Here is a 23,962-nt window from a genome sequence, read left to right as displayed (position 1 = left end):
TTTGTTTATGCAAAATAATTTTAACATAATCAAAAGGATCTGTTTTGTATTCAATAATGAATTCCAATTCTTTGGCCACAAACTCCTTCCTCCTCCACAAGTCTGAGAGGTAAACTAGCCTTTGTTCTTCTAATTTGTTTATAATATCACTCTTTGTCTAAATCATGATCCCATTTCGACTTTATCTTGGTATATGGTGTTAGGTGTGAGTCAATGCCTAGTTTCTTCCGTGCCAGTTTCCAATTTTCCCAGCAGTTTTTGTCAAATTGTGTATTCTTACCCCCAAAGCTGGGGATCTTTGGGTTTGTCAAACACTAGATTGTCATAGTCATTGACTATTTTGTCCTGTGAACCTAAGCTGTTCCACTGATTGACTACTCTATTTCTTAGCCAATACCAAATGGTTTTGATGACATCTGCTTTGTTATATAGTTTTAGGTCTGGTACAACTAGGCCACCTTCATTTACATTTTTTCATTAATCCTCTTAAAATTCTTAACCTTTTGTTCTTCCAGATGAACTTTGTTATTATTTTTTCCTAGATCTGTCAAATAATTTCTTGGGCGTTTCCAAAGGACTCTTGATGGAAAATGCTCCCCATATCCAGAAGGAGAACTAATGAACTCTGGGTATGGACTGGAGCATACTTTTTAGCTTTGTTTTTCTTGCTTTTTTATCTGTGCTTTCTTTTGCAACGTGGCTAATACGAAAATGTTTTGTGTGGCTTTACATGTGTTATTGAGATTATATTAGTTGTCTTCTCCACAGGTGAGGGAGATGTGGAAGGGAAGGAAAGAATCTGGAACTCAAAATTTTGAAAAATGGATGTTAAAAAGGTGTTTTTTTTAAACATGTAACAAAATAAATAAAAATACATTTAAGAAAAAAGAATATTGCTTTGATAACTGAGGGATGGCCTGCGGTGGGGAGAGTCTCGAGGCAGAAAGACCATCCAGAAGCTATCGCGACAATCCAGGCTTGAGGTGATGAGCGGTAGCAGTGTTGCCCCAAAAAGGGGGGCACGGATAGGAAATATTCCAACAGTAAAATGGAGAGAGCAGTAGATTGGAGGGGGGAGGGGAGAGTGTGGAGTCCAGGATGAAATTTAGGTTGTAGGCCTGGGGGACAGAACATGGTGGTGCCCTTCACGAGGAAAAGAGAGTTAGGGAAAGAGAGAACTTTGGGGGAAACGATAATAGGGTTAGTTTTAGCTGGGTGTCCACTTAAAGGTGTTTTTTGGGCAGTCGTATGTCAGGAGAAGGGTTAGGGCTGGTGAGAATCACCGATGTAGAGGCGATAATTGAATCCAAGGGTGCTCAGTGGAGTCATTTGGAGGGAGAAGAGAAGAGGACCAGGACAGAGTTTGGGGGAGCCTGAGGTCGGTGAGCGGGACCCAGCCACGGAGGCTGAGGAAGAGCAGCAACCCAAGGACCTAGGAGGAGGGAGCCGCCAGAAGCTGACCAACAGCGTCAAAGACAGCGGGGAGGCAGACGAGGCTGAGAAGGGAGGAAGAGCCATTCGCTCTGATGATTAATGAAAGAGCATCACTTCTGTGGGACGCGAGGCCAGAAGCTGGTTGTGAAGGAGTAAGGAGAAATCAGAGCGTGGAGGCCGCCTTCTCAGGCCACGGAGGGGGCGGGGGCCCAAGTGAGGCTAATGAGCAGAGGAGACGGGGTGAGCTTGTGGCCATTGGGCAGTGTCAGCAGCAGGGAGACGCTGAAGGGGGGGCCGGGGGGCCATGAAGGGGTCGCAGAGAGAGGGAGGGCGGGCCGAGTCTTTGAGGAGAGTTACAGAGAAGTGGGGATCGGAGAGAGTGTAGAGAGAACCACGTCTCAGGAGTAAGGGTCTGGGGGCACTGGAGTCAGGAGGACCTGAGTCAAATCCGGCCTCAGACACCTGTGTGACCCTGGGCAAGTCACTTAACCCCGACTGCCTTAGCAAAAACAAAAACCAAATCCCATCTGGGGTCAATAGATGGAGCCACTGATGGAGATCGGACTTGGGGGGCCTGGAACCGCTCACTGGACAGATGAGGAAACTGACGCTCAGGGAGGGTGATGGATTGGCCCGAGATGATGCGGGTGTAAGTGACAGAGCCAGGGTGAGTCAGCTTCATTCTGGGCAGCTCTCAGTGCTGGGGAATTCTCCCCCGGCCTCAGTGTGCCCGCCTGCAACTTCCCCCCTTCCTGGCAGGGCCCGCCGAGCAGAGGGCCTGGACTGCCGGGGAGGGGCTTTCAGAAGAGCGTTTTGTGAGGCTCCTCCCAGAATCAAACTCTGACCCCGTGCTTGACTCCCACAGCAGAATGAATGAGTCACCGGGGGCTTCCGAGAGGCTCCTGGGGCTCTCTTCGGGTCTCCCCAGGAGGGCTGAGTGTCTGCTGGAAACTTCCGCCCTGTCCCCTCCCACGCAGTCCCCCAAGGGGCGCTGCTACAGAGAATCAGATGCCAGTGTGTATATTGTACCCAGCTCTCTTAAAGCCCAAGCAGGGAAGTAAAAGCCACTGGCCAGGAGGCCAAAAGCTGCCAGGGAGGAGCTTGGGGTCTTGGAGCTCCAGGGCAGAGTCTGCTCTGACCCTAAAGCCTAGAATAGAGCCCAGACCCACCCACCGAGGGCCCCCACCCACCAAGGGCCCCCACCCACCGAGGGCCCCCACCCTCCAAGGGCCCCCACCCCCAAGGGCCCCCACCCACCGAGGGCCCCCACCCTCCAAGGGCCCCCACCCACCGAGGGCCCCCACCCACCGAGGGCCCCCACCCCCAAGAACCCCCACCCCCCAACAGCCCCCACCCACCGGGGGCCCTCACCCTCCAAGGGCCCCCACCCCCTAGCGGCCCCCACCCACCGAGGGCCCCCACATACCAAGGGCCCCTACCCACCGGGGGCCCTCACCCCCCAAGGGCCCCCACCCACCGAGGGCCCCCACCCCCAAGGGCCCCCACCCACCGAGGGCCCCCACATACCAAGGGCCCCTACCCACCGGGGGCCCCCACTCAGTCAATGAGTATTCACGAAGCATCTCTTATGTGCCGGTTCTTGGGGCAATCCAATGGACTTCTCTGGTCTCAATTTCCACATTTGAAAAAGATGATCATAGGAATTAGAGCTGGAAGGGACTTGGAAATTGGGTGACTCAGACCGAGCCCCAATGTAGAAAAAGGACTTGTCCAATATCCTGGCGCTGGTCTCGAAGATCTTGTCTGGCTCCAAAAATCTATGTTCAGATTATGAAATATGCCTCCCAAACTCCCACTTAGGACCAGGTCCTCCCATGAAGTCACCTCTGGCTCCCCTCAACTCCTTCCCAGAAAGACTCTTACTATTTTTTGATTGAGTAGGGATTTTTTCAGAAATGAAGGGAAAATTTAACATAAGAAATACTATTAGCATAATTGATGATATTAGTAAAAGTAAATATATAGGATTATAATAATAGATGCAGACAAAAGGCTTTGATGAATTAAAACTTATTTTTATTAAAAAACATCTTAAAATATGAAAATAAATGAATTTTACTTAAATTGATAAAAACTTCATATATTTAAAACTCTCAACAATCATCGTTTTTTTAAATAATAGCTTTTTCTTTTCAGTACTCTTGCATAATCTTGTGTTTCAAATATTTTGTTTTTCCTTCCTTCTACCCTAGACATCAAGTAACCCAATGGAAGTGAAATGTGCAATTTTTCTATTGCTACAACGATTATGTTGTACAAGAAAAATGAATCAAAAAGGAAAAAAATGAGAAAGAAAACACAAAGCAAGCAAGCAACAACAACAAAAAGGTGAAAATGGCATATTGTGACCCATATTCAGTTCCCACTGTCCTCTCTGTCGGTGAAGATGAACAACTAGAACTGCTCTAATCATCTCATTGGTGAGAAGAACCACGTCCATCAGAATCGATCATCTTGTTGTTGCTGTGTCCAATGATCTCCTGGTTCTGCTCACTTCCCTCAGCATCAGTTCCTGTAAGTTTCTCCAGCCTTTCTGAAATCCTCCTGCTGATCATTTCTTCCAGAACAATAATATTCCCTAACATTCATATACCCCATCACTTATTCAGCCATTTCCCAACTGACGGGCATCCACTCACGTTTCCAGCTCCTTGCCACTACAAAAAGGGCCGCCACAAACATTTTTCACACGTGGGACCTTTTCTCTCAGAAAGACTCTTATAATAAAGAATAAAGAGGAAGAAAAAAAGTTCAGAAAAAATTAACCAACCTAGTAAAAAAGTCTGAAATGGCCATTGAATGCAGAATTCCTCACCCATCACCCCCCACCTCCGCAAAGAAGTATAAAGAGACATTTTTTCATATTTCTTTGTAGGACCAAACTTATCATTTCAAAGGGTACAATTTCTCTCATTTGGTTATTTGTTATTTAAAGTTACAGTGCACAAATGATCTGCTTTGCCCAATCGTAGCCTGCTTAGGGGGCAGCCGGAGAGCCCGTCCTCACTGATGACATCATGCAGCCATGAAAAAAATTTGTGCAGAGATCTATTAGCCAGACTTCACCGGCAGGGAGAGTTGGAGCGGGAGGCATTTAATCAGATGTTTAAGGGCATCTGGCAAACATTCATGCAAGATGAAAAGGGCCAACGTGTGCTACGGAGAAGAAAATGATGGACCATTCCAGGATCCGTGTCAATGGGGTTATGAAGAGTCAGACAACTGAAATGACTGAACAGCAACAAATTCTACAGCAAAAGCAAAAAGCCCAACTGCAGTCCAAACAACATGAAATATTCAATTAAGTTCATTTTTTAATTAAAACTTTTATCACAAAAGCTTATAATACTGGCATAAAAGAGAACTTTTTCTGTTCATTTAACTTGCAATGTAAACATGAGAAATCCAGCATCTAACTTCATCTGGTACCTCTGTGTTGAAATCAGTTGAAGATCCTGGTTTGTTTTAAATTTTAAAACCAAGAATTTATTGTCTTTCTCTTCCATTCCCTTCATTGAAAAAGGAAAACAAAAGAAAAGAAAAATCCTTGTAACAAATATACACAGCTAATCCCTGAGTTGGCCATGCCCCCAAAATATCAGTCTTGTTCCGTATCTTGAATCTGTCGTTTTTTTTTTTTTTTCTCAGAAAGGTGACATGCTTTATTTCATCCAAGAATTCCATCTTATCTCATGTCTTGGGCATTAAAAAAAAAACTGCTTGTTTTGGATTATCTTCTTTTCAGTTCGTGTGTTTTTGTTGGCCATTCTTCTAGAATTGCTTCTTGAACCAGGACTTTGTATTAGGACCAGATTGTGAGTTTCTGGAGGGAATGTTGGAAACTTGTTTGATCCCCAATGCTCTGGGGATCTGCTGTTCCTTCTTTGGATGCTGACTACTTCGGGGATCTCAGGAGCAGCTCAGTCTAGGACACTGTTAACTTTCAATGTCCCCAAAGCTGTCGGATCGCTGACTTCCTCAACAGAACTTTGCAAATTCCAGAACTCAGTGGGAATCTGGGTAACACAAGTGAAGGCTCTCCTTCGGTTGGGAGTCCAGTAGACTGCTGCACAATTTTTTTTGGGCATTTAACCTCTCGTAGAAGGCAGCGCCAGAGTTATAATGGAACAGAGTATAATGGCAACATACATCAGTAAGGAAAGGATTTTTACTGGGGCAGGAGGAGGAGGAGAGACCTTTCCAGAGTACCTAGGACATACTCCTGTATAAATATCTGAGGCCTAAGAAGTTGCATTTGTACCTCAAACTACTTAATGAGGACTGATTCCCTACTCCTCCTCACTATTTCTGGAAGTACTTGAATAGGCACAGGGACCCCCGACTCCTTAATTGGAGGTCAGGCCTTGGCTGTGGGGAAGGCTGGAATTTCCGTTTTCAGGATGATTTTCTGAGTGGGCACTGATGACTTCCTGTAGTCTCTCACCAACCTCTCGCAGTCCAATATTCTTGAGCCCCTGGAGGAGCTGTCTGTACGCCCCCTTCTTGCCCTGTCTCTGGTACCAGTGTTTGAGCAGCTGGATTTTCTGCTCATCCGTGTCGTTGGCGTAATCATGCTTGACTCGATCAATTATGACTTCGCTTATTCTCATCTCCCGGACGAACCTTTTCACCTGGTCGAGTTCCATTCTCTCAGCAATTTGCGAAATATATTTACTCAAGTCAATATCTGCAAAGTAAAAAAATAAACACGAAAAGAGCGATTTTGGAACTGAATTTTCCCACAGGGACACAAAGGAAGCTTTTATGCCTTTAGGAATATGAGATCAGAGGGACAGAGCTGAGAGAAACCTCCAAGATCATTGAGGTCAAGAGTTCTTACTCTAGGGTCCACATGTTTTATTTCCATAGGTTGGTTCCCTCTAATCCTACATATTTCATCTTAGACATTTAAGAAGGGCACCAGAGTCTTGACAAGACTGCTACCGGGGTCAGGACACAAAAAAAGCAGTAGGAATGCTGATGTACTCCTCCCTTCAGGACTTCCCAGTGACATCTAGAGGGCACAGTGGGGACCAACGTGTCAGGAAGACCTGACCTTCAATCTCAGTAGCTCTGTGACCCTGGCAAATCCTTTTACTTCTGTCTGCCTCATTTTCCTCAGCTGTAAAATGGAAATACTAATACTTGTTCTCATTTTACACAGGGGGACACTGAGTCACAAGAGATGTTCCTTTCACAAGCAAGTGACCCAAGAGCTCAAAAGAGAGAAAGACCCTCTGACCTCCATCTGACCTCCTGATCCCATTCCCCAGGAGAGGAAATAGGAATTCTTTGATTTTTACCAAAGCCTGCAGAGTTCATTTGGACCCCTTTTCAGAATAATGTTTTCAAATGCATGAAGTACACAGGATTACAAGTAAACCAATTAAATTGAAACACAGCTATCAAAATAATAGAAACAAAGAGCAATCGTCACCACCGAGTTATTTGCAGACCCCAGGTTAAGATTGCCCATTTTAGAGCCTGAGGGGATGGTCAAGTACAACCTTCCCGTTTCACAGATGAAGAAACTGAGACTCAGAGAATTCAAGTGACTTGTTCAGGATCACACAGACAAGAAATGCCTGCAAGTGGCCTTTGGAAGCTAGATCTTTCCAACCCCAAATGCTGCATGCTCTCCATTGTGTGATCTGACAGATTTGGATCCACTGCTTCTGCTTCTGTAAAACTGCCCCTCCCCACCACCTCCACCTTGAACCTGAATAGCACCAGGGTACTCCCCAATTCCTGCCCCTTCAATAAACAAGCATTTATTTTCTCTTCCTTTTCACTCCCTACCTCCATTGGAAAAAAAGAAAAAGAAAAATAGCACAATCCTGATAACTAATATGCAAACAAAACATTTCCATTTTGACCATCTTCCAAATGGGCAACTCATTCTGCATCTCGATTCCCTCCTCTCTCTGGGAGGAGATAAGTAGTAGAGTTTAGCAGCATTCTTAAAGAATTATACCTTGTCATTTCATTAATTGGGGAGAAAACAATAAGCTATTGCTTCTGGGAAAATAAAATAATATCTTACCTGTATAAGTCAGAGGAATGTCTTCCTGTGGGAAAGAGAAGGGAGTGAGAACAAATGTTTATCACAGAATTATAGAATTTTGAAAATTGGACAGAACCTTAGAAGCCATTTTATGTAATACCCCTCATTTCCTGCAGACCATGCTCAGAAGATGATCACCACATAAATAAAATGGCTTGGCTGTCTTACCATTTGCTTGAGCTGCCTTGTTAACTGCATTTCTGCCAAATTTCTCCCCTTATAGAAGGGCAACTTTTTTTTTTACTGGATCCCTACAACCCTTGTGTAAATACTTGAGGAAGTGAATCCATTCAATTTTAGAACTTTCATCTTGGGACTTGATCATCTTGATTGGACACTGAGTGAATTCAGGTTAACAGGCCATTCTCAGTTAGTGGTGAGATGCTTCATATCTCATCCAGATATTTACATATTGGCCCAAATTACATTTCTTTACATCTGCCTCAATGCTTCATCCTCTTCCATCTCTCCAGTTTTCCGCCTCATATTTTGGGGCACAGTAATCAAAATACCAATGGCACTAGAAAGGCCATTGGTTTATGGATCAAGCCTCCATCCTTCAGATGATATCTCCTGGACACCATTTCCTATGTGAGCTGTTTTTACTATTAGAACATAAGCTTGTTGGGGGAAAGGTCACTTTTTGAGTTTTATTCCTATTATTTAATGTATTACCTGATATCTAGCAAGTATATATTAAAAGCCTTTTAAAAAACCAATTTGTTCATTGGCCATGAATATACAACACTTTTATAACTAACTTGGAAATAATACATTTTTATCAAATTTTCTGAAGACCCAAACCTGGGAGGGACAGCTAAGACAGTGAACAATAACAAGAGTGGCCCCAAAGGATTTCAGCCAGCTAGAATGATGGACAAAATCCAAGAAGACGAAATTCAGTAGGACTACATGAAAGGTTCTATATTTAGGAGTAATAAAAGTCAAAATCACATGTGAAGGATAAGGGAATTAGAGCTTGTCAGATGTTTGCTTTAAAAAGATTTGGGAATTTTGGTGGACTGTCACAAGTTTAATGAATGAAAAAGTTGGTATGATAGCTTAAAGTTAATGCAACTCTAGCCCAGATTAATAGAAGTGTGTCTAGAACAAGAGCAATGACATCTAGCTATCTTCTACTATGGTCATACCATGTGTGGAATACTGTGTGTAGTAAGCATGATCTTTTACAAAGGACACACCAGAAACTTGTACTAGAAGGTACCCAGAGGAAGACAATCACAGTCAACTTCTACTGATTCTACTGAGGAAATGAGGATGTTTGCCAGAGAAGAAATAAGACTTTGGGGAGGAAAGCCTTCAAGATAAATTAGACTTGTTCTTCTTTATTTCAAAGGACAGAACCAGGAAGTGGTTGATGTTGTTGAAAATGCTAGTCATTATGTAAAGAAAACTTTCTCAAGTGTTAGATCTGACCCAAAGGTTTCAGGTAGAAGCTGCATGGTAGAGTGGGGATCCTAGATCAAGTATAGCTTGAACTCAATGCTCTTTAATTTCTGAGATTCTAAAATTCGGTTCTACCTAACAAAGACTATTTTAAAAAATCTGAAAGAACCCTTTCTACTCCTTCTTCTACACAATGTTATGTGCTATCTTTACTTCGCCCTATCTTTCCCCCACTTAATTCCATAATTATATATTTAGTTTCATTCTTAAAAGACATACATAGGTGACTTAGTTTGGGTCACCATTTAAAAAGCCAGCCTTGGCATAATTGATGCTAAAATAGATAAACACACATACACAAACACACACACACACAAATACCCCAAAAGAGACAGACTCAGACAAACACATGTGGGCATATACAAACCCATACCCACCCTTCCAAGCTTGTCTCTTTCTGAACCTGATAGGGTATTTAGCTTTCTTACATTTTACTTAATAGGAGTACAGAATCAATGGTCAAACTATAGCCCAGTTCAGCCCTGTATTGACCTGGTAGTTCTAGTGAGTTCCATTTTAACTGGATCATAGATGTAAAGATGAAAGACTCCTTTGAGGTTATCTCAATACCATCCTCCTCAATTTACAGATAAGAAAACTGAGCAGCTAAGATCACTTAAATAATAAGCCAGAATCAGAGCCCTGTCTTCTCCTTCAAAATCCAACATTGCTTCCATTATACTGTGTGGCTGCCCTAAATTGAACCCGTAATCCTAGTGTGCCATCTTGAATATGTCTGAGTCACAAGGGAGAACCAGGAAACAGCTGTGATTCCGTTACTTTGCTCCCAGGAAAACAACTTGTAGCCTTAGCATGGATAGTGGGTGGGAAGCAATATCTCTGCATCTTGCAAGGGCTGAACAATGTTTTCAATTCTGAACAAAGACTTTCCCCACCAGTAATGGGGGAGTTCTTTGGGGCAGTTAAAGTCCCACAATTTTTCTAGAGCTCTGATAGAATGGAAAGAATGCTCCAACTGGAGCCTGGAGACCAGATGCTGATCCATAATGTGGCCAAAGTCGATACTTCCTCCCTATGAGATTTTATACTTGGAAGTATCTGCTAGATCTTGTACTTCATTAACAGAACCTCAAAGAACTCAGGGTCACTTCTACACTGTGAAGTGGTATCAAAGGAGAAGCTTGTGTTGGCATTCTAAATATGGAGTGCTGGATTTGAGAGTCGGAGGAGCCTGTGTTTTAAAAACATCTCCGATGTTTTTGTGATCTTGAGGAAGCCATTTAATCTCCCTATGACTCAGTTTCCCCATCTGCAAAATGAGACTTTGCACTCTATTGTAGAGAGCTGGAACTCTAGAGAAATATACCTGAAACAAAGTGTTAACTCAATGGAATTGATGAGATAATGGTTCTCTAGCTCACATATATCTAGTATGATATAATGATATAAGCATATTAGTTTGATATAATGATATAATCACTCTAGATTGGCTTATACTCAGCATGCTGTAATGATGTCATTGTAACAGGGTATTTAAGGGCTGAGAGAATTGGGGACAAAGTCAGACTCAGACTGAGACTGGCAGACTGGCAGAGTGCTGGAGGAGACTGGGTCAGACTGAGAGTGACTGTAAAGGAGACAATAAAGACTTTGGACTCTTTCTTGTCCATTCTCTTGGTGTCTATCCTGCTGAGACCAAGACCCTTCTGGAGGACCTCTAGAAAGCTAGGCCGGACATTACGTTCTATGGCATCTTCTATTCAGATAAGTCCCCTGAAACTACTGTCCCTTCTATTTTCAATGCCTACTGATTAAAATCAAAGAACTCTCCAGCGTATCTTGACATCATTTCTCCAACATCTCAACTCCCTTTGCTGAGACTTTTTTTGGAATATGAAACTCACTCTTTGTCCTGGTATATACTCTTTCCAACCTCCTCCAGAGTCCCCCATGCTTGTTGTGTGGTCTCAGATGGCTTTTACCTCTTTGGTAAAAGAGAAGACAAATGGTCTCGATGGATGGCCATCTGATCTTGGCCGTTTATGAAGCGCTACACTAGACTGGGATGGCAGGCATTTCCTAGCTAGACTGTGGTCCCTCCGGCCTGTTGTGCCGCATCTGTTCCCCTGGGAACCGTTTGAGGACTAGAGCTCTAGACTGCCCTTTAACAGTAATTAATACTTACCGTATTATATTCAGGGTTTAAGCTATCGGGATTATCGCCGTGCCTTTTTATCCAGTCTAAAATGTTAAAAACGACAGCAGAATTAATTAGCTCTGAGATAGACCAAAGCAAAAGGCAACGAGGCCATTGGAGAGCATCTCTGCCAATGCCCCCGTTACAGAGTACAAAAATTCAGACAAGAAGCAAGATCTTTCCCACAGGGGATGGGGGGGAGACATTCACCGGGGAGCCCAAAGCACCGGGCTTTCCACAGCATTTCCAACTGTCCTTGATTTTACGATGCCTAAGACTTCCTGGTAATAGTTTTTAAACTGGTCGGAATTCTCTGTCATCTGATCACTGAGCCAATCTAAAGCTTCCTCTTAACCTATCCCATAGTCTTCCTGGGCCATTTCCAAATGCTCTCCTGTGGGAAATGGTCACTCCTCATTTGCAGCCATCCACCCCAACCCCGACTCGTCTTCCACCCACCAATCCCCATAGGATTGTCTAGTCCAATGGTGCAGTGGATAGGGTGCTGGCCTGAAGGCAGGAAAATCTGGATTCAAATCCTCCCCTTGGTCATAAGCTGTGTGACCTTAAGCCAAACATGTACTCTCTCTGAGCCCCAGTACATGAGGGGGGGTGCCTCCAAAGGCTCTTCTATCTCCAAAGAAATCTAAGATCCTAAAATCCTATAAAATTCCTGCCTCATTTTTCTTATCTGTAAAGTGATGGCACTGTCCCTTCCTATCCTAGATTGAGGACCCTGTGGTCCAGATGTCAGCAAATTTCTGGTCTAGTAACTGAGGTCTCCAGAAAACTTTAGAGTGTGGAGAGAGCATTTGGCATAAAAATCTCTCACTCATCCACTTGAAGGCAATTAAGGACTGGAATGATAATGCCCATTTTACAGATGAGAAAAATGAGACTCAGCAAGGTTAAAAAATCCCTAGTCACCCATTCAATAAGCACGAGCGATTGGTCCAAGTCCAGGGAGACTGATCCACTAAGCCCATCAGAATATAAATGTCAGTTATGATGATGATGATGATGATGTAATTAATAATAATCTCAATCTTCTCTAGGGACAATGTAAAAAAAGAAAGAACTTACACCAAATAATGCCAAGGACAGCCGGAATTAGTAGCAGCAGAAACAGGAGGTAGAGCAAGTTATTCTCTGGGATTTAAGAAAGACAGGTTAGGACCCACTGTGGGAGCCTCCTGAGGGTCTGTAGAAAGCAAAATAAGCTTCTTCCTGAAACAACCCCGCTCCAAAATGCTCCCTCCTCCCTCCCTCCCAGATTGAGCTGCAATCCTGCCTCTTCCTGGTCTGTTCTTGTGGCTGGCAGACAGAGAGGGAAAAGACAAATAGAAATAGCTCCGTTACCTTGGACCTGGCAGATAGCATCTCTGCTCTCCGTGCAGTTCTTGAGGACGCCGTGGGCACACCTGGAGTGGGAGGAGGTGGGAGCATCGTAGGGCATCCGACTTGGCAAGATGGGAGTTAGCTACGCCCCCTCACTTTACAGATACTCAAAGGCCTGATGGGACTGGCTAGTGGTGGGCTTTCCCCCGGCCTATTCCTTAAACCTATAGAAGTGTATTCATTCACTGAGAATATAGGAACCATAGCTACTCTGTGCCAGGCACTGGGGCTACAATGGCAAACCCAGATCGTTCCCATCCCTTTATCTTCACTCCTCCCCCATCACCGCTCCTCAGGACCTCCCAGAAGTAAGTTTCTTATTCAATCAATCCATCATTTGATTTCTAAAGCACCTACTCTATGCTAAGCGCTGGAGATAGAGACAAAAGCATAACGGTCCCTGCCCTCACGAGGCTCACATTCACAATCATAATAACGGGGTAGTCATCATACTTTTTACAATGTCAGGAAGCTACTCCCAGGGATTGGGGGGTGAGTCTCTAGGTAAAAGCGGCTGAGGGTCGGGGTCTATGCCGAGAGTTAGAATTGGGAGGTATGTGGGAGTGATTTGTGGCTCTGATGGAGAATCTGGAGTTAAAGGAGTTGAACGTGCACATCCCCCTCCATGTCCCAGCAGGCCCTGTTTCTCACCTTGTGACCTCGGGGCCTTTTTAGAGGATGGGGCTGACCTCAAAATCTCTAGGAAGCATTTTCCTTCCCCCCACAGGTGGGGAAGGATGGGAATCCTTAGGGAAGACGGGGCACTTGTATAATATCCCATGCCTCACTACACAAGTTAGGATCATGGGGCTCTCTGAGAAGGATGCTGGCGAGATCATCTTACGCAAATCTCTCAGGTAGAAGGAAACAGACCCAGAAAGGAGAATGGCTCGATTAGGATTGAAAACGAGGGTCTTGGCTTCCCATTTGTGTTCTCCTGTACTAGAGGGTAAGTAAGAGAACTCACACCCAGACTATTTTAGACCGAGATAAAAAACCATCAAACTTACTGAGTGCAGGGGTAACAAATCTTACACTCAGGGGTGCTGCAAAAAAAGTTCTTGGCACATCCACAAATCACATCTTGATCGGGGGTACAATTCTCGCGGATTTCCTGCCTAAAAAGAAAGTTTCAGGGTTCATCACTGTGATCCGGAACGTCGTCTGCCAGTGCACTAATCCCATCTCTCGTCACCACCGCCGGGCTTGCCCTGCTCTACTCCAAAATCCCCCGTAGATGCCGACTGTCTCTTTCCTTAATGCTCTCCCTGACCTGGCTCCTTCCCGTGCGTGCTGGGACACACCCCACCGCCCTCCCTTGCCCAGTGGCTGCAGCCCATCCCTTAGCCCAAGGAGTGCGCCCTTGTACGGAACCCCCGACTTCTGCTTCCAGGCTTAGCGGAGCATTACCTCCTCATGGCCGGAAGTCTGAAATATCCCTAGAGAATTCTGTCTGGATTTCTCTCCTGTTGTAGCATTCGGGTAGGAGATGTGTCCATTTTTGCGGGCAGGGACTAAGGCACCTTTTAGTTTTGTAACCCCAGCACCCAGCACCATATGCCTCATGTATACGAGATGCTAACATGAATATTTGCCAAATTGTTTAAGCGAATTGATTAATAATTTAAAAAAACCATCACTTTTTCCTCTCTCTCCATGTCAATCAACAAACAAGCATTTATCAAGAGCCTACTATGTGCCAGGCACTATGCGAACACTGACATTCCCTGCTCGCAAGGAGTCTGCATTCAAATGGATGATGATTTGTACATATATGGGAGTATATGGGACGTGAGACATGATAACCTTAGAAAAGCTGGCCCTCGTAGCTGAAGGAACAAAGAAAAGCTTCCTGCAAGAGGGAGCCCCTGAGCACGTGGGAAAAGAAGCTGGGCATTCCGAGAGGCAGAGGTGAAGAACGGTCCGAGTATGAGAGGAGGACCAGGACAAAGGGAGCCAGAGCTGGCCCGGAGAGAGCGGGGAGCTAAGTGATGTGTGAGCAGGTTGGCAGAGGCCAGAACGGGACGAACTGCAAACTAAGAACTTGCAGTCTGTTCTTATAGGTGATGTAGGGAGTTTATACAGCCAGGTCATGTCTGGGTTGTAAGAAACCCAGGGCAGCTGGGTGGCGCAGTGGATAGAGCACCAGCCCTGAAGTTAGGGGGACCTGAGTTCAAATCTGCCCTCAGACACTTAACACAGCGCCGTGTAACCCCAATTGCCTCAGGAAAAAAAATCACTTTAGCAGTTGTGTAGAGAGGCTGGAGACAAGGAGGCGAAGAAGGAGGCGAATACTTCTGGCCAGGCAAAGTGAGTGAGGCCCATATTAAGCTGAAGACTCAACAGAGATGGTGGAGACTGAAATGAGTGAACTGGAGGGATGCATGGAGGACGTCCCCAAAGCCGCAAACCTAGGGTGGGGGGAGCAAGTAATCACCAACCCTTTGCAGCCAGTGAGGAATGGGGGTGCACATGAATGAAAAAGGAGGCCCAAATCATCCTGGACAACTGACACGGTCTCATGCTCACCCTGGGAAGTGCTCGCTCCTAGGCTCCAATCAGGGGAGAGCTGAGCCAGGTCTTTCTAATGATACTCGGTACTTCTGGAGCCAGTGGGCAGTCTAGAGCAAGCTGAGAGGAGCACGCTGCAGTGTTTGTGCCTTAGGATGGAGCTTCTGACCTCCTGGGTTTGCCCCCCCCCGTTCTCTGGCTGGTGTACCCCCCGGCCTCATCATTGTATTGCATCGGTTCTGTGTATATACCTGCATCTACAGGTGTGTGTGTGTGTGTGTGCCCATATACACACGTATAAGCTCCTAGAGACTGCTTTGCATTTCTCTTCGTGCCCCCCCTGCAGAGCAGTACCTGCATATACTTTGTGCTTTAGAAATGCCCGCTGATTGATTGACTGACCGCTGTCCCCCTGACCCTCTCTGTTATCCTGCCTCCCTGAGGTCAGGGCGGGCGGTGGCCTCGGCTCCGTGCTCCGAGGAGGGCACCGGCCTCTACCTCTTGCTGGTACTACCCCCAGTCAGCACATGGAGACGGTCTGGGAAACAGCTCACCCAGAGGGAAGGAGAGGAGAGACAGGCCAGCGGCGGGCACGGGGCTCCGGGGGCACGTCAGCTCTTCCCCGTGTCTGAGCTGCGTCCCTCTGTTTGCTGGCGGTGTCCTCGGGCCACTCTACTGCGGAGCTGTCTGAGTGAGACTCACCAGCTCAGGGAAAAGTCATGTCCCTTGGGCCCTTCTGGAGCATCGTCTGTCCCTTTGTCTGCAGGGCCTTTCCACGCCCTCCTGTCTCCTCCTCGGAGCCAGGCTCCCCATCCTGGGCCCGGTCCCTTGTCTCTCACATCATCACTTGCCTCTGATTCTTTATTTTAATGAACACAGACTGAAGAGCATCGAAACTCTGACCTTCATCGTCCCTCCTGACCTTGGTTGCCTGTGACCCCTTCTGACCTTCCCCCTTCCTGCCCCTGCCCACGGATGGGCCTGTTGGCCCACGGAATGTGGCACCTTGTGTGTCACAGACGCTAAAGAAAAGTTTTCTGCAGGAACCGGCGGCGCGCACCGCGGGCACCCGGCCGGCCCCGACTGACTCACCGTGCTCCTTATCACACAGGCTGCAGCGTAGACATTTATTATGATAGTGAGGTTGGTCCATGTAGTCCTCCCCAGGTATACAGCTGGTGCACTGCGGCTGGCCCCCGGCCTCCTGGCAGTCAGCAACTTTCCTTGTGCCTGTCCAAGAGCAGAGGAGCGTTTGCAGTGTGTGCTGGGAAATGTTTAACAACCGGACCTTCAGAAACAACTTAGACATCTCACACTTTCCGGCTTAATCTGCGCTCTCAATCTTTTCCATCACTTTCTTAAGTCTAGACACTCAACAAGACAATGAAGCAAGCCCTGATTCGCAGCATTTGCCCATTTTTGGAGGGACACGGAACATTTAACCATCAATTCTGACAAGCATGAGCTGGCCCCAGCCGCCACTGAAAATGCGGTCAGAGAAGGAAGGAGCCCGTCCCGGTCAGAGACGGGAGGGGCCGGTCCCAGTCAGAGAAGGGAGGGGCCTGTCGCGGTCAGAGACGGGAGGGTCCCGTCCCGGTCAGAGACAGAATGAGCCTATCCCGGTCAGAGACGGGAGGGGCCGGTCCCAGTGAGAGAAGGGAGGGGCCGGTCCCGGTCAGAGACGGGAGGGTCCCGTCCCGGTCAGAGACGGGAGGGTCCCGTCCCAGTCAGAGACAGAATGAGCCTATCCCGGTCAGAGACGGGAGGGGCCGGTCCCAGTGAGAGAAGGGAGGGGCCGGTCCCGGTCAGAGACGGGAGGGTCCCGTCCCGGTCAGAGACGGGAGGGTCCCGTCCCGGTCAGAGACGGGAGGGTCCCGTCCCGGTCAGAGACAGAATGAGCCTATCCCGGTCAGAGACGGGAGGGGCCGGTCCCAGTCAGAGACGGGAGGGTCCCGTCCCGGTCAGAGACAGAATGAGCCTATCCCGGTCAGAGACGGGAGGGGCCGGTCCCAGTCAGAGAAGGGAGGGGCCTGTCGCGGTCAGAGACAGAATGAGCCTATCCCGGTCAGAGACAGAAGGAGCCCATCCTGCTCCCTGGGCAGAGGTCAGCCTGTTGGGATGGAGGTGAGCTATAGCACTCCCTCTTACAGTGAGGCAATGGAATGAGCTCCCCCTCTTTGGGAGTCTCCAAGTCTGGAGGAGCATTTATCAAGCATGATGTAGAGGGGGACTTTGTTCGGAATTGGGCTCACTAGCCTCGGAGACCCCTTCCTACTCTGACATTTGGTGACCATAGAAATGACAAAGGCTCCACTTTCCGTGGCCTCCTTCCAGACTCGGTAAATCCTGCCTTCTGTGAGAGGCTTCCTGGCTGCCCCCGCGTGCACCTCGCCTCTGAGGTGACTCCCAGGTTAGCCTGTATGCAGAGTTGTGCCCAGATGGGCCCCGTTATACTGCTAGCTCCTCGAGGGCAAGGACTGGTTTTTGCCTTTCTTTATGTCCTCAGGGCTCAGCGCAATGCCTGAGAAAGGCTGCTCGGCCTCCTAAAATTGGAGATGTCCAGGAAGACCCCTCTGAAGGGAAGGAGAAGGAAGATCAATGGCCATTTATAAAGGATGTTTCAGAGATTTTTCTCATTTGAGCCTCACAACCGGCTGGAGAGCTAGAAACAATGGGTAGTGTTACTCCTGTCACTCAGCTGGTGATCCTGGACAAGTAACATCACCTCAATCAGCCTCAGTTTCCCCTGTGTCAAATAAGGATAATAACACAGATACCCTCAAATGGGGATAATAACCTACTCAGGAAGGTGTTGAGAGTGCCTTCAACGTGGGTGTTATTACAGCGATCGTTACTGTTCTTGCTCAAAGACTTCCCGGGGTTCTCTTACACGCTCATTCTCCTGTCAATCCTTTCTGCTCCCCCCAGTCTCAGAGAGCCGTGAGTCCCCTTCAAAGAAGACTAAGAGGTCTTCAGGGTTGAAAGGCAGGTCAGAGCCCACTAGTCGCACCCTACAACGCGCCCCCGAGGAGCTGTCCAGCACTTGTGGGAAGACCCCGTGAAGAGCGGCTGTGTCTGCCCAAAGTGGCCGAATCTCTCCAGGGGCTTTGGCCTTTTAATCCCACAGTCCCACCGCAGGTCAGCTGCCTCACTGCTGGCTGGGAGTGAGGAAGGCAGAAGTCTAGGAGCCCCCTGATTTTACAGGGGAGAAAACGAGGCTCAGGGAAATGAAATGCTTTTACTGGATCATAGAGTTACAGGAGCCAGGGATTCTCCCTGAAAGGCAAGAGAAGGTACCTGAAGCAAGAGCAGTAAGTCCTGATATCAGGAATTAGCCTAGAACCTCTGACTCCAGAATCAGTAAATCAGGAGAGCCAGGAAGCCCTCTGAGGTCTAGGAACGTTCAGCCCTCATACTCTCACCCATCTTAAGGCTCTGACCTATGGCCTTCTTGTCCTTTCCGGAGGAAGCTGCCGGGAGGGCCCCTGTTGCTCTAAGCTGGCGCTCTCTTGCCCTCCTCCTTCAAAAGCTGCTGCCATATTTGCATTTTGCAGCATTTCTAACCGGTCGCTGCTCCTTGCAGGCTTTCCTGTCCTGGCCTTTGCAACCAGCACCGGGGGGTGGCTGTCGGTGGTATTTCGAGCTCCCTCCGCCACTTGGATGGAAAATGCAAATCCCCCCTGCATCCTCACTCTGGCCAGGCCCTATTGCTGCCTGTTTAGCTTTACAGGGGGAGGGGCCGGGCCCCACAGGGAAGGCAGAGGCTCCCACACTACCCTATGACTCATCGACATCAGAAGACAGTAGCAGGAACTCGGGGCTCCCGCCCCTAGTGCTTTGAGGGCAGGCAGACGGTCGGTTTGGGTGGATTCGGTGGAGATGAGAACCTCTATTAAGCACCTGTTATGTGCTGGGCAGCGGAGATACAAAGATGAGAATAAAATTATTCCTTCCCTCAAGGAGCTTACGGCTGCTGGGACGTGTACATTGCACACAAACGAATGAATAATGGAGTCATGGCAGAGAAGGGAACCATTCATAACTGAGGGATGGAGAGGGGAATCAGGAAAGGCTTCCTGTGGGAGGTGACGTGAACGAAGCTAAGAATTCTAGAAGGTTACAGGGTATTCCATGGATAGGGGACAACTTACAAGGTCAGAAAGCAAGAAACTGAATATCATAAATAGGAAAAAGCAGGAAAACTAGGCTGTCGGGAACATACCATGCATGAGGGAGAGGTATGGGTAATAATCCTGAAAAGGCTGGGAACAAGTAATAGTAATAATAATAATAGCAATGGCGAACACTTATAAAGCACCCACTATGTGTCAGGTACTGGCCTAAACACTTTATAACAGTAATAATAATAATAGCAATGGCTGACACTTATAAAGCACCTACTATATGTCAGGTACTGGCCTAAACACTTTATAACAGTAATAATAATAATAGCAATGACTGACACTTATAAAGTACCCACTATGTGTCAGATACTGGGCTAACCACTTTATAACACTAATAATAATAATAGCAATGGCTAACACTTATAAAGCACCCACTATGTGTCAGGTACTGGCCTAAACACTTTATAACAGTAATAATAATAATAGCAATGGCTAACACTTATAAAGCACCTACTATGTGTCAGGTACTGGGCTAAACACTTTATAACAGTAATAATAATAATAGCAATGGCTAACACTTATAAAGTACCTACTATATGTCAGGTACTGGGCTAAACACTTTATAACAGTAATAATAATAATAGCAATGGCTAACACTTATAAATTACCTACTATATGTCAGGTACTGGGCTAAACACTTTATAACAGTAATAATAATAATAGCAATGGCTGACACTTATAAAGTACCTACTATATGTCAAGTACTGGGCTAAACATTTTATAACAGTAATAATAATAGCAATGACTGACACATAGTAGGTGTGTCAGGTTCTGGGCTAAACACTTTACAAATATCTTTTGACTCGAAGAACAGCTCTGAGAAATAAATGCTATTATCTCGGTTTCCATAAGGAAACCGAGATAAATGGATGGAATTACTTGCCCACTTGCCCACACAGCTAGCAAAGGACTGAGGCTGAATTTGAATGGGGATCTTCCTGACCTGAAGCCTGGAACTCCTTGCATGGTGATGCCCCCTAACTGTCATTAAGCACTGATGGCAAGCTTGTATCCAGGGCCATTTCCAGTCATCCTGATCTCTATGCGGCCACTGGACCCAGTTGGCTCTGGAGGGGACAGTGAGGCGAGTGGCATTAGATAGCACACAGAGGAGTCGGTGTTTTTTCCTAGGACAATCGAGCCAGCTTCATCTGCCCATTTTCCTGTTGCGTACATCCCAGGAGGCACAGTACAAGGAAAGCTATGCCAGGACAAGGGCAGCACTCGTGAGGGTAATTAGGGGCTCTTACCAAAAAAAAAACCCTGGATGTCAAGAGCGATTTTCTAGCATTTGATACCTACCGGGAGGGCACAGCTGGCAGCAGATGTTCCCTACAGGGTGCTGATTTTTGGGGACACGTCACTTCCCTCTTAGTGAAGTTTTTCTCTACTTGTAGCCGCTTGGAATCAGTACCACGCCAGGGGGATGTGTTTTTTCTGCAAAGGACTCCATCGATGCTGATTAAAACCTACAAAAGAAATATTATACAGTCATCCTGATGAATGTTAACTAGATCTGAATAATGCCCTCTGCCTAGACTTTGTTTATACAGAGAGGCTTTATAATTCATTGAAATTTTCCTTGAAGCATTTACAAACTGGTGCTGGGGGCATGTTCTGAAATAACATAAGGGGATTAAATTCTGAAATAAATGTTACTTTTAAGCAAAATGTAGTTTTCTCTTTATCACCTTTAATTTAGTATATTTTTTATGTTACCTTGTCTGAAATAATAATTGTTAAACTTCTTTTTTGTGCATTTATATGCAAAAGAACAAATTTTGCCACAGCCTCATTTTTATGAATCTTTGTATTTCCAGTGTTTTCCTTAGAATTAGCACGTTGCCGGATTTTTCTTTCTAATCCATTCGGTGCAAGCATTTTCATTTTGAGTCAATTTAAACTATTCATACTTGTTTAATTGTTCATTCCCTTCCATTCCACTCTTTATTAATTTTTCTTGTCTATATTCTTCCTCCTCATTTATTTTGACTTATCGCTTCTTTCCCATTTTATTTTTTTCTTCACTATCTTCTCTCCATGCTCAAAATCTGTTTCATTTATTCCTAACCCTTCCTTGTCAAAACAGAACAAGAGAACTATAGACCATGATCCCTAATGACAGAGGTGCAAAAATTTAAATGAAATATTAGCAAAGAAGCTAAAACAATATATCACAAAGATTATACATTATGATCAGTTTGGATTTAAATAAAAGCTTAGTTTAATATTAGGAAAACAATAAATATATCCAGTTATATTTATTATAAAATCGACAGAAACAATAGAATTATAACAAACAACAATTTAGAAAAATTATTTGACAATAATGAACAATTCCTACTAAAAACATTCCCAAAATAGGAATAAATGGCATAAATTTTCAAGAGCTGTATCACTAATAGTATAGCTGGAAGGGATATACATAAGCTATAAGGTGAGTATGAGGGAATAAAATAAGTAATTGGGTGCAGAAGGAAGGGAGAGGTAGAATGGGTTAAATTGTTTTATAAAAAGAGGTGCTAAAAAACCCTTACAATGGAGGGAAGGATGGGAAAAAACCTGAAGAAAAATGAGAGAGAGAGAAAGAGAGAGAAGGAGAGAGAGAGAGAGAGAGAGAGAGAGCACGCATCTCAGAACACTGCTATTACTTAGTATACAGTACACTTCACTTTGCTTGGTGGACTTTCCAGGTTTTTTCTCAGAGCATCCTGCTCATCATTTTCCATAGAAGAATAACATTCTCTCATCATCTCATACCAAGTTTATTCAGCCATTCTTCAATTAATGAGCATCCCCTCAATTTTCAATTTTTGACCTGAGAAGAGACTTGCTACAAATATTTTTGTACATATAGTCCTTTTTATTTTTTTAAAATCTCTTTTGGGATTCATGCTTAATAGTGATATTGTTAGGTTGAAGGCCCTTTGGGTGCAGATCGCATGTTTTGATCATTTATCATTTGGGATGTGGCTCTTATTTTTTATAAATTTGGCTTAGTTCCCTCTTTGTTTGAGAAATGAGGCCTTATCAGAGAAATTTACTTCAAAATTCTTTTTATACTGACTATTGCTAACTGTATTTCCCTTCATTAATTCTCTTCTCTCTCCTTTTACTTTGTCCCTCCTCAAAAATAATTTGCTACTGACCACTCCCTCCCCAATATGCCCTTTCTTTTATAACCTTCTCCCCCCTTCTCATATCTCCTTCCCCTCCCACTTTCCTGCAGTGTAAGACAGATTTCTATATCCATGTTAAGTGTGCGTGTTATTTCCTCTTTGAACCAATTCTGATGACAGTGAGGTTCACTCACTGCCCCTCCCTTCCCTCTCTTCCCCTCCACTGTAAAAGCTTTTTTTTTTTTTTTTTTTTTTTTTTGCCTTTTTATGGCAGATAATTTACATCACCCCCTCCCTTTCCCTTTCTTCAGAACATTCCTTTCTTATCCCTTAATTTCACTTTTTAAAAGATTTTATCCCTTCATATTCAACTCACACCCATAGGTGTTTTGACATTGTTGTCTCTTTCGAGTTTGTGTCTTGAGCTTCCCTGTGACCGACCACAATAGCTGGCTGTGGTCAAATTCTTTTTTTTTTTTTTTTTTTAATGTTTTTGCTCATCTTTTTTCCTTTCTTTTAAATTTGAGTTCTGGGGTAGAGGGGACACTCTCAGGTTTCTTGTGCCAGTGGTTACAGGCTCTGTCTATTCATGTAGTGCTTCGCTGAGGTTGTCCTGAGGTCCAGAGGGGACCCAATTGTCTGGGGCTGCTCTGAGGGTGTGAGTGAGGGATGTCTAACACTTCTGGGGGCCAGAGTGCTTTGGCGGCATATCCGGTGCCGAGCTGGGGTTCTAGTGTTGATGTCTGGGACGAGCGAAAGGTAGTGGGTGTTTCTGTTTCCCCAGGGCTACACTGGTGGTCTGGTCACAGGAGGCTGCCTGTTTCTTTAGGCTCCCAAAAGCCTGTTTGCCCAGGGCAGTGCTGAAGAATAGGGGGGTTCTTAGAGCTGGAGTCTGCCTGGTCCCCTGTCTATGCTGAAGCATGTGGAGGGAGCCCGGTGCTGGTGTTTGCCTGCTCCACTGCACTGGTGCTCAGAACCTCCCACAAAACAGAACATCGTCACGTGTCCAGCAGAACATCAAGGAGGATTCAAAATATATAACAACACATACCAGTCAAAGAAAGTATATTAGTAGTAGAAAAATTTATATTCATGAGCGTCCATCTTTTATTTATTTCCTTGTAAATTGTTCTTTTTTCTCTGCTGTGTACCTTTTAAACTTTATTTTCCCCTCTTTCATTCCCCAAAGAAGGCTGTAGTTAAGAAAGGATATATTTCTGTGTATATATAAAATATATGTTTATATATAATATATGATGTATATATGTATATATATATACACTCACTTACACACATAGACACACACATCTTTCCTATCTCTGCTGACCCTTTGCTTTAATTCTGCTCCTAACTTGCTTTGCTATTACTTAACTTCCCCCTCCTATGGATCCTCTCCCTTGTCTTCTTCCCTCATCCTTTGCTTCCCTATCTGCCCATCCCTCCTCTCTTATTTCTTTATAGATTTTGAAGGATATTTTACCCTTCACAGCACATACATAATGTTGCCTATTAATCCTGGCCTATTATTCCCAAAGTGAGTAGGTTTTCAGAACTATGAAATCTCCTCCCCATTCTAATGTCTCTATTTCTATTCTTCCTCTGTACT

At 45.4% G+C, this 23,962-nt stretch overlaps 1 protein-coding gene across 1 annotated transcript in view; it reads right to left on the bottom strand.

Moving 5' to 3' along the window:
• Window positions 1-3,449: 3,449 nt before the first annotated feature.
• Window positions 3,450-23,962, bottom strand: part of FAS (Fas cell surface death receptor) — a 38,693-nt gene continuing 18,180 nt past the window's right edge. The window contains 10 exon segments of the mRNA XM_051982664.1: window positions 3,450-6,142; window positions 7,499-7,523; window positions 11,133-11,188; window positions 12,228-12,293; window positions 12,504-12,565; window positions 13,553-13,656; window positions 14,980-14,984; window positions 16,146-16,283; window positions 20,540-20,585; window positions 20,587-20,706. Of these exon segments, the coding sequence (XP_051838624.1) occupies window positions 5,802-6,142; window positions 7,499-7,523; window positions 11,133-11,188; window positions 12,228-12,293; window positions 12,504-12,565; window positions 13,553-13,656; window positions 14,980-14,984; window positions 16,146-16,283; window positions 20,540-20,585; window positions 20,587-20,706 (963 nt within the window). The 3' untranslated portion in view covers window positions 3,450-5,801.

This window comes from Antechinus flavipes, chromosome 2 (assembly GCF_016432865.1).
Source record: "Antechinus flavipes isolate AdamAnt ecotype Samford, QLD, Australia chromosome 2, AdamAnt_v2, whole genome shotgun sequence".
NCBI lineage: Eukaryota > Metazoa > Chordata > Mammalia > Dasyuromorphia > Dasyuridae > Antechinus > Antechinus flavipes.
This window is presented reverse-complemented; position numbering and strand designations above follow the sequence as displayed.